The sequence below is a fragment of the Diadema antillarum genome, unplaced genomic scaffold (assembly GCF_040938485.1).
Source record: "Diadema antillarum isolate AM-2024a unplaced genomic scaffold, OU_Dant_1.0 seq00001549_RagTag, whole genome shotgun sequence".
Taxonomy (NCBI): domain Eukaryota; kingdom Metazoa; phylum Echinodermata; class Echinoidea; order Diadematoida; family Diadematidae; genus Diadema; species Diadema antillarum.
This window is the reverse complement of record NW_027272278.1, coordinates 796,365-808,183: the sequence shown is the minus strand read 5'-3', so window position 1 is coordinate 808,183 and position 11,819 is coordinate 796,365. Positions and strand designations below refer to the sequence as shown.

At 37.8% G+C, this 11,819-nt stretch overlaps 1 protein-coding gene across 1 annotated transcript in view; it reads right to left on the bottom strand.

Moving 5' to 3' along the window:
- Nucleotides 1-3,037: 3,037 nt before the first annotated feature.
- Nucleotides 3,038-11,819, bottom strand: part of LOC139710627 (UDP-N-acetylhexosamine pyrophosphorylase-like) — a 37,904-nt gene continuing 29,122 nt past the window's right edge. Inside the window, exons 10-11 of the mRNA XM_071622551.1 lie at nucleotides 5,332-5,404; nucleotides 3,038-3,598 (exon numbers count right to left, since the gene is read on the bottom strand). Coding sequence (XP_071478652.1) covers nucleotides 3,497-3,598; nucleotides 5,332-5,404 — 175 coding nt within the window. The 3' untranslated portion in view covers nucleotides 3,038-3,496. The remainder of the gene's footprint in view (nucleotides 3,599-5,331; nucleotides 5,405-11,819) is intronic.

The window sequence follows — 11,819 nt, the reverse complement described above, 5'->3', positions numbered from 1 at the left end:
TTTTAACGTTTTGAATAACAATTGGCACTGGAAAAACATTCTAAATGAATACTTCACCAATCTGGTAATCATGCAAAAGTATTTAAAATCTTGGTTCTGCATGGGCTTTTAACATACTTCATTTATTAACCAAAAAAAAAAACAACAACTTCAACGACGGTGACCAAGAATTAGGTTAGCTTTGTTTTCAATACGATAGTAACAAAGAGAAAACAAGAAGTTCTTTATACACAAGTACCCATACCTTTCATATAATTTTAAAACAATTTCATTTTCTAGGTGACAACACTATCACAACTTTCCAGACAACATTACAAAATCATCTACTCTAGGAAGAATAATGATGCCTTTACATAACAGGTATTTCTCACAAATTTTCACAAGAAATATCACAATGAGTTGTGCCATCTAACATGTAGAAACATTTTAGCAATGTGAATCTGTTCCAAATCATTTCAACGTTTTTGTCAAGGGCTTGAATATCTATTTCATACCAAGTCATTAATATGCTTTTACTTTACAATTATGGTCTTTTTGAAAAAAAAAGAAAATGAAAAAGAGCACTACCTCGGTATATTCAAGTTGTCTACATGAATGAATATACAACCAAATATCACGGTTTGGAATAAAAAAAAAAGCCTAGGAGAACTACTGTGGGAATTTTCACCTGAATATTTCTGCCAACCTTCTTTTCAATTCACGATAGTCATGATGACTTCAGAGTCAAACTATGTTGAATCATACACTTCCTTTAATTAAAAAAAACAAGAAAGAAAAAAAAAAAGAGAATATAATGTTTGCTACGTGGACAATTTTGTCAACCCCATTTTTTTATTTCAGTTTCTAAAAAGAAAGGTAAGGGTATATCGAGAGTATAGACCGATTCTGTGACGCGCTATGTGTATTTTTGGCATGGGCATGTCTCAGCCGACCCCCCTCTCCTCTTCCCCACCCCCTTCTGCGCGCGGAATGAAAAACTGATGCATGGTCGTTTTAGCAAATAGGCGTCTCATACTGAGTGCGCGAACGCTTGCTTTTAATAGTGCGCGAACCTTTGTTACAAGTGCGTGATAAACATGTTGCCCGGGGGTGGGGGAGAGCAGGGGGGGTCGGCTGAGACACCCACTATGGCTGCGCCCAGTGCCACAAATTGTCTGCTGCCCTCAATGGACCCGAATCGGTCTATAATAACCTGTTGAATATTTTTGAATGTATCCTTTAGGACTGACCCGTGACAGTCCAGTAAAAATCACATTTATTTTTAATAGGTCTATCAACACTGGAGTATCTGGAACACAGGCATTTCTTATAGAGATCATTAAACAACTGCAAGAAAGAATTTCAAAGGAAATGAAAGGCACAGACTTGATCATCTTCTGGACAGAATTGAGCCATCTTGTCTCGCCTAAATATCCATAACATAATGTTCGCCAAATGTGAATTTCACGTTCAGAGTTCAGAATGTAAAATGTACGACGTACACATCTACACAATTGTACATCACATGGTAGAAACAGCCATGACATTACACCTGTCATGTCATATCCCGATTCTAGCATGCTTTATCTATTTCTTCATTGGTCCTTTATGAGGAATTGTTAGGAGATATTTCATTTCGTATCATTTTTTTTTTGTTTTTGTAATTACTAAAACTCAACAAAATTTCAGTGACAAACAATTTTACATCCATCAGTATTGCAGCAATCTTGCAAAGTGACGACATATCTCTATTGAAACAAAACAAAACAAAAACTCATACAATAATAGTCGTGGATGCAGTTTACAATGAAAGAGGGCCTGAAATACATCTACATGAAACTACTCTGTACGTGAAAGGGAATGAACTTTGATACTACTATAGGGCTCAAATTCAGGCTTTTGCCTGAAAACTGGCAACCGGCCCGCATATTGTGTCCTCATTTCTGATACAGAAATGGACACACAAGCACAGTGCAATGCCATACAATTCCCTACCTTTGTACAATACACATTCAACAAGATTAATTGTAGACATGATAAGTTACATTAAATAACTTTTTGCCAAGATGGTCACGTGAATGACTGGAACTGAACTGTTCATTCAAACAGTTCACCTTTTAAAATATAGTATAGTCGTGGAGAGATGAATTAAGACTAGAGATAGGTACCTGTACATGGTAGGACCTTCCATTGAAAAAGAATTACATTTTTGTTGTCACATAGTGAAACATATCTTCCATCAAATGCTTTCTGTGGAATATAACATTCTCTTGTAAAGTTGAGGAAAAACAGAGGTCAAATGTTTGCCAGTACAAGCTTGAATGATGTACATATATCTAACCCGTCAAGGATGAGTCCCCAGTACGCTTGGGCAGATGTCTATGGGAAATGTGTGTTGTAGCAAAATCTGCCCGTCCTCATGGGTTAACACATGGCTTTTCTGGCCTCATTCCACTCAATACATACATGTATGTTGGACAATGCATGTGTGAGTAGTTCATATACACACCCCCATTTTATATCACAGAAAGCTTTTAGGCTTACAGCTGCTGAAAATACCGAAGCAATCATTCCTAAACATGATGCATGTCTCTTTGGCATAATCGCCTCAGCCTACAGCCTGGATGATATTGGGCCTTTACATTTGTATGAAGAGTTTGATTGCACAATGAGTAAAGTGCCATTCTTATACATTTCAAAATAAGTCCGTCAAAAGATGGAGCAAAATAATTATAATCTTCCAATGATACCTCACTTTTACATATCAATAAAAATTCTTTAAGTTATGATTTAGAATATCCCACGTAATATCAATTCCAATCTTTTCTTGAGGGTGTCATCGATATATTTCAACTTGACAAGAATGGAGTGAAAGCATTGTGCCATTAAACTCTTCATATCTGCACTAGAGAAATTCTTCATGTACATTGGACTCTTTATGTGCCACGTTCGCACCTCCTACTCAGTCGATGGTGTGCCAACTTCGCATATTCTGCTCAAAAACAGGTAGCTTATGCTATGTGGCTATTGGCTGTCAAGTGGTGTTCCCTACTGGATTTGCGAGTAAATTGTATTAAAGCTTCTGGCACTGTTTTGTGTGCAAAGGTCATGCATGCCTCTACAATAATATGGCTACTGGTCATTTGAAAGAAAAACGGTCGTAGATTGGTCATACAATTTACGTCAAAGCAAAGTTTGGCGTTTTTTCGACAACTCTGCTCATTACATTTCCAGGGTTACAAAAATCTACTGCAACTTGAAGAGATTTGAAAAGCGGATTGTTTCTCCAAAGCATGGCTACAGTGGTGTCTTAGAATAATGTGGCACACAGGGGTTTACACCACGGCACATAAAGAGTTAAATGCAGGTCTATGCATCACATTTGTTGGGTACACATATATTCCACTCCGGAGCATGCAATACTCTAAATATAATACACATTCACACAGAGTTATATATTAATAAGAAATGTACATTTAAGACATAGAGTGAGGTATAGAGGTCAAATTATTTCTGTTCAGTTTTCCTTTATGGTGTCCTGCTTCTCAGACATGACAAAGCTCTGGTTGAGTAGGAGAGGAGGAGTGAACTTCTTTCCACTACATATCCTGTCCAAGCCCTGGAAATTTGGAAAGAACAGGAAAAAGAAATATAGAATGAATGAATGGATGACTGTATGGATGGACAGACGGATGGATGGATGGATGGATGGATGGATGAATAAATGAATGAATGAATAAAAAAAAACTAGATATATCGCTACGGCGACTGATATGCCTCCGCCATAATGCATGGTTCTCCTATTATAGGTCTATAGTACAATATCTTGACAATGTGTGATGACAGTTTCACACAATTGGCAAAATATTTAAATGACAGGTTTGCCACAAATGTGCTGAATGTTCACTTTCCTAGAACTAGGTTCAATTGGATGAATGATTAAAACGTCAGAGTGCAGGTATTTGGGGGAACTGATGATTTTTACTTGACTTTTGACCCCTTTATAAGTTTATGCATTGAGTAATTTTCAAGGTATTAAGAAAAAGTATAATTTCAGTATCAAATGGTAAAATAGTATTATCTAAACCTGGCCTTTGACCTTTGACCTCACAGTTCCAAAGAGAATCACTGTTAGGTATAGGCTGTAGAACATGCATAAATATGTAAGTTTCGTGATAATACCTTAAGTGAGTTACTTTTGAGATATGGAGGAAGAAGTGCAATTTAGCACTTTCACTTGACCTTTGACGTTTTGACCTTTGACCTTTTGGCAAGAAACTTCCCACAGAATATATATTGGGTTATACATGCATACATCAAGTTAAAAAAAAATCCTTCAGGCATTGCATAAATATAAGGAAAGCAGTGATATTTTGAGGAGTTGACCTTGACCTTTGACCCATGACCCCCAACTTCCCTAGATAATCACTGCCCATCGGTACATGCATATATACTAAGTTCCATGAAGATACCTTGAACCATTTGCGAGATATGGAGAAAAACATGAAATTTCAACTTTTTTTTCACAAAATAACCTGTGACCTTTGACCTTTGACCCCGTGACCCTAAAATCCAAACAAAGTATTATCCCCCCAGGATATACCCTCATACCAAGTTTGATGCAAAACCACCTCACGGTTCTTGAGATATCCACAAAAACAAAACGGGACGTACGTACGGATGTACGGACGGACGGACGGACGACCCGAAAACATAATGCCTCCAGCCACTTCCTTGGCGGAGGCATAAAAAAAATATGACTAAATAAATAAATCAATTAATTAATACATCCGCAATGATTGAATAGATGAATAAAGTTGAACATACACAACCAAAAACAGAAACAAATGTTGACATGGTTGACAATGCCACCCACAGACAGGCGAGTGTTTTGAGAGGCCCTCTTTCCAAAACCCTCATCTGGAATTTTGGTCTAATGAAAAACTGCCACTTTTTGAGAGCCAGTTAAATTGGTTCAGTGGAATATAACAACAATTTTAGTGTTAACTTTTGTGACAATGTTACAAACATAATGACCGACAGATAAATTGGTCAAACAAGGCATTTTACTGGAACGCCTGGTCATCCATGACATATTCGATTTCAAAAGTGCAATTTTAGCCATCATTGAATGCATTTTGGCGGTATTTTCTTCTTTTTTTTAGGAAACTTGATGTCAGTGGCCATGACTTGATTAGAATTGTGTTATCAATAAAAAGGCAACATCAAAATCAAGGCAAGCATTCATGCTGTTGTTGCCTGTGACTGCATGCTGAGAATGTTGCAATAATGGCAGTCCACAATCCCAATATGAGACAGCGCCCTCTACTGGCAGTGGGAAGCTAATCTCACCTCTCCTGCATAGGAAAGCAGTGGAGAGACTTCGCACGTCACTGGGTAGCCGTCGGGATCGTTGGCTCTCCGGCTGTAAGACAACACAGGACAGAAATGGATTTAATAAGTATCTAAGGACTGCATGACATTCCCCCATTGTGCAGTGTATGAATTAAATACTATATGTGACCGTGCATCACAAAACGAACAAAAAGTCACACACACTCATTTTGCGCGAGGACTGAAAATAAGTGAAATGGGTCAACCTAGCCGAAATTGACTTTTTCATACATGTATTTTCTGGAAGAGGAAGTCTTCTCTTACATTATGCTAAAATTTGGGATCATAAAATGGGCGGGAAAGTGTGTTTTTTAGCAGTTTATCTCGAACATTTTTTGGCAGAATAGTGTGTTTTATAGGTGTGTCTTTAGAGTCCCTTTTTCATTTTTGAAAAACCTTGTACACACTCTCAAATTTCAACTTTAATAACTTTTGAAAGGATAGCGCTACTGCTTTGAAAGTTGGCATTAATAATGGACAGAATGTGTTAATGAGGCATGCTCAATTTCAGTTTAATCTGATAATCCCTTTATTGTTGTTGTGAAGAGAATTAATGTGAATATTCAACAGAATGTCAGCTTAAAATTAACGCTTGTGGGTGAAAAAGTAGGCCTTCAAAATGTTTCCAAAGCTGCTTGTACACAGTACATATTGAGAGCTGCTGAAGCATTTTTTTTTTCTTGATCGAATGGAAGTTGACGGAATCGATGGGTTTGGAGTAGCATTAATATGTGATAGCTCATGAGATTTTTTTGCAATGATGTAGGGTATTTCATTATACATGGACCACCACCACATCGACCTATATAAGAACTAGAAACAAAAATAGTAATGGGATGATGCTAAAAAAAAAAAGAAAAAAAATGAGAATTCACGTATTGGCTCCAATATAACGAAGAATCAAGAAATAAACTGGTAATGCATTTGTTTGCCAATAGAGAATGAGTTTATTGGACTGGAATTTTTGGTGGCCTCCACCTTCTTCAGGATCCTCGACAATGGTCTTTATTTCTTGATTCTTCGTTCCATAATATCTATGTGTGTATTTCACCAGTTTGGAATGAAGTTACATATTTTCTTTACCATTTGCCAGATTTCCAGAGTGCATAGAATATTTTAATAGAAGTCTAATACTCACCTGTTTTCACAACAAATGCTTCTAGTGTTATGAAATGATCTGATTGTTTAACAGCACAGATACATATTGTACAGAGTATATCCCCCATGCCCAATCTACATGTACACAAACTTTTCATGTCTCATTATCTCTATTAAAAATGTGTTGGTCTTTAACACATATATAAATGCAATAACATTCTGGCAAAGGTAATTAGGAAAATGTGAAACATTATGATACACCAATGGAGAATCGAGAGTCAAATGCAAAAATGACGACACTATAAAGGTCAGTACAAATCCCACATCTGCTCCATATCAAGTACAATGTAATATAATTATCTAGATGTTTTACTGTATCAAAACAGTAGACTACCTTGTACATCACTCCTATAAAGGCAGCACATGTAAACTTATGAAATATACAGTGTATAGTTTATTAAACAATTTTAAGCTGGAATGCTCCATACTCCCGTGACATTTGACAAAAGTCATACATAGTCGGTGGCTTGCACAAAAAAAAAAGAAAGAAAGAAGACAACTGGTATGCCTCCGCCATAATGCATGATTCTCCTAATAGGTCTAGATAGTACATGTGGACAATGTGTGATTACATTTTCACAAAATTGGCAAAATATTAAAATGACAAGTTTGTCACAAATGTGTTGGAATGTTCACCTTCCTTGACCTAGGTTTAATTGGATGAATAGGAGAGCATGTATTTGGGATTTAAGGACTTTACCTTGACTTTGACCCATTCATACATTTATGCATTGAGTAATTTTCAAGGTATGGAGAAAAAGTGCAATTTCTGTACTGAATAGTAAATTGTTTAATATTTTCATCTGGCCTTTGACCCTAAACTTCATAAGATAATCACTGTCAGGCAAAACATGCATGAATATGTAGTACATTTCAAGATAACTTGAGCCACTTGCAAGATATGGAGGAAAACTAATAGTTCAGCACTTTCACTTGATCTTTGACCTTTTGACCTTTGAGGCAAAAACAAAAGAAAAACAAAAACTTTCCAGAGAATTTCTATTAGGTTATACATGCATACAACAAGTGTAAAAAAAAAAAAATAATCCTGCTGGCATTGCATATTAATGACGGAAATAGTAAAATTTTGAAGTGATGCCCTTGACCTTTGACCCCTGACCTGTGACCCCATGAACCCTAAATTCTCTAGATAATCACTGCTAGTCAGTACATGTATATATACTATGTTCCATGAAGATACCTCCATTCCATGAAGATACAATTTCCAAGGTACAGAGAAAAAAGGTAAAGTTTTTATATTATTACTTGACCTTTTGACCTTTGACCTCATGACCCAAACTTTCATCAGAGAATCTTAATTGGGTAATATATGTATACACTAAGTTTCAAGAAAATATCTTCAGTCATTGCTTACAGTAGATATGGTGGAAATAGTGAAATTTTATGTATTTGACCTTGGCCTTTTGACCTTTGACCTTGAGCATGTGCATCTAAAAGTTGATAGGCACAACTTCATCCCCTTAAATACACATACATGCCAAGTTTCATTAGGATACCTCAAAAGGTTTTGATAGTTACCCTGTCCACAAAGTTCATTACGGACGGACGGACAACCCGAAAACATAATGCCTCCGGCACCGCTTCATGGCGGAGGCATAAAAATGTTAAGTGTTTGATTTTGAGAATGGTGCCTGTAATTGATCTACTGGCACCATATGTTCAAAAACACACTAATATTTGTCTCTACTCCTAAATCTCCCTATGATATCAAAAGTCCTATGGCTTACAAGCATAGAGCTACCACAAACAGTACACACTTGCACTGTTTATTGCCACAAGTTAAACACCATGCAGTGTTCAGTAAATGTCAGTTAATATTTACAATATGTAAGTGCAAACACCATTATTTCCTGCCATTTAACCAGACTGTTTGTTTTTTTTAATTATGAAAATACAAAGAACATTATTTTCATCATCAGCAACACAAAATCTCCAACAGCACAACAAACCAATAAAGTGCAATGTTCCAAAATCCAAATTTTGACCTGTCGTACGAGATGAGCACTCTCGATACTCTACTGTCTGCAATTAATCAAACTTGGGCATTCTCTTAAGGCAGGGCAGAAAAGCGAAATGTAGCACTATGCACACATTGCAGAACAATGTGTTTCTTGACAATGTACAGTGTACGAATAAATGTGATGGCAAGGTGTCGCACTCACATCCATTGCCTTTTGTCAAGGCCCCTTCGCTGTAATGGGCAAGCGAAACGAGCCCAGCCCAGCACGAAAGTGCGAGGGCCGTTTAAGATATGCTTCACACATCATTCACGACACATGAACCCTACTGAATAGTCATATTAACTCTTTATGTGCCATGGTGGAAACCCCCTGTGTGCCACGTTATTCTGAGACACAAAGATAGTCATGCTTAGAGAAAGAATTCTGTTTTTCCAATCTGTATAACTTCTACAAATTTCTGTTAAGCCGGACATAATAGTATTAAAGCAAAGTTAAAGAAGAATGCCAAACTTTGCTTCCATATACAATGTATTACAATTCTATTTTCAGTTTTTCTTTTGAATTACCAGTTGCTACATTACTGTAAAGAAATGACTTTTGCACATAAAATAGTGACAGAAACTTAAAGTGTACATGCAAAATCTAGTTGGGAACACCACTTGATAGTCATTCACCACCTAGAATGCAAGCCGTATATGAGAGGAACAAAAGGGCGAGAAACGCTTTGATTGTACCGCGGGATTAGCGATTTATCGATCGGTTTTGGCGGCTTTGTTTGTTGAGCAGAATATGCGAAGTTGGCATGCCGTCGACTGAGTCGGACGTGCGAACGTGGCACATAAAGAGTTAACAGGATCCCGTCGACAAATGGAATTTCGCCACATCCTTCGTCTTGGCGTTGTCTGGCCTGTTCGCACGCATCACTGACCACCAATGGAGGTCTATGGCATGCTTTCACCGTATGCAAATCAGGCTTGGGCAGACAGACATGCAGATTGGTCGACTTTTGCTCCCGAGGAGCAAAAGTTCCTGATTCAAAGGGCTAACAAAATTATGCAAAGCAGATCTCAAAAGGCCCTCGCGCAACCCCACTCGGCTGGGCTCTCTCCACCATACAGCGAGAGGGCCTTGACAAAAGGCTATCAAATCCTTTTTCACACTCTATAGCAGAGTCTAACCCATTGAGGACTCGGCTAATTTTGCTACAACACCCATTTCCCATAGACTCCTGCCCGAGTATACTCGGGACTCGTCTCCAACGAGTTAAAGATTAAATCTCAAATATGCACGTATCATTAAATATCAATGCTGACAACTACTCGCTTTCTGCAATCAACTCAGGGTGACGTTATGATTGAGTATGTGGGAGAATCAGTTTCTCACTGTGTATTGCAAAGAAGTGACACAGAAAAAACAAGGAAAAGTAGAAATTACACGGTGCGTAATATATGTCCCCGCCGGAAGTAGCATTTAGTAGCAAAATGTACAATATAGGTAAAAAGATCAAGGTCAAAGGTCAAAGAAGTCAAAGGTCAAAATTCTGTGTACAAGTTTTGAAGCCCTCACCTAGTGCCATCATATAAAGCAAAAGGAATCAAAATCGGGTTAGAAATGGCGAAGGAGTAGCATTTTGAAGCAAAATGTACAATATAGGTCAAAGGTCAAGGTCAAAGGTCACAACTGAAATTCTGTGTACAAGTTTCAAAGCTCCCAGGTAGTGCTATCATATAAAGCAAACAGAATTAAAATCGGGTTAGAAATGGCGAAGGAGTAGCATTTTGAACATTTTGATCACACACGGACGCACAGACGGACGGACGGACAGACAGACAGACGGACGGACACACAGACACACACACGTACGGAGCCCGTTTCATAGTCCCCTGCTCGAACTCGTTCGGCGGGGACAAAAAAAAATTGAAATACTGTAAAGAGAGAGGAAATGACAATCATCTAAAGACCTGTACGTGAATCACTGTATACTGAATACATTTCCCTGTTCCATTTGTGCCAAGTTCTGGCATGCAATCTACATAAAAATTCTAAGGCTACACCATTGCATGCTTCCATGCTTTTCTGCATGTCCAGTATGACAAGAAAGATGCATTTTTGTTGGTTGGTCTGCTTCATATATATATATTTTTTTTTTCAAAGTCATTTATAGTAGCCCGTGCCAGCTAGACTTCACTGCATGCATCAAAGAATGCGACTACGAAAAGAGAATGAACTAGAAATGTCGCTATGGCGACTGATGCCTCCGCCATAATGCATGATTCTCCCAATAGGCGTATAGTACAATGTCTTCACAATGTGTGATCCATGACATTTTCACATAACTGGCAAAATATTGAAATGACAGGTTTGTCAGAAATGTCTTGAACTGGGTTTGCCATAATTTTCTAAGAGTGCAGGTATACATATTTGGGGAATTTTGGGGAAGTTTATGCATGGAGTAATTTCAAAGGTATGAAGAAAGAGTGTGAGAACGGTACAAAATATATATATATTTTTTTTTGGGGGGGGCATTGAAACCTGGCCTTTGACCCTTAACCTTTGACCTTTGACCTTCAGGCTGGAAATTTCCTGGAGAATCTCCATTAGGTAATGCATGTACTAAGTTTTGAAATTAATAATGCAAGCATTGCAGATATATGAGGGAAATAGTAAGATTTTGAGGAGTTGACCTTGACCTTTGACCCCTGACTATTGACCCATGACCCCTACATTCCCTAGAGAATCCCTACCAGACAGTACATGCGTATGTACTAAGTTCCATGAAAACACATTGAACCATTTGCGAGAAAAGTGATATTGCAACATTTTCACCTAACCTTTGACCTTATGACATGAAACTCTCTAGCACTGGAGAATCTTTATGCAGTAGTACATGTCCACACCAAGTTTCAAGAAAATACCTTTGGGCATTGCATAGATATGGGGGAAATTGCAACATTCGTAGAATTTGACCTTGACCTTTTGACCTTTGACCTCTTGCCAATGTCACTAAAATATACTCAACTAATTGTCCCATTATACATCATCCTTGGACCAAGTTTGGTGAAAGCTGCTTCATCCAGTTTTGGGTTATCACGTAAACAGATAAATTTTAGGATTTGACCTTGATCTTTGACCTTTGACCTCTGTCCGATTTCACTGAAAAACTAATCAAGTAATTGTCCCATCATACATCATCCTCCAACAAAGTTTGGTGAAATTTGCTCCATCCAGTCTTGAGTTATCGCGTAAACGGATACAATTTCATGATTTGACCTTGACCTTTGACCTTTGACCTTTGACCTTTAGCCG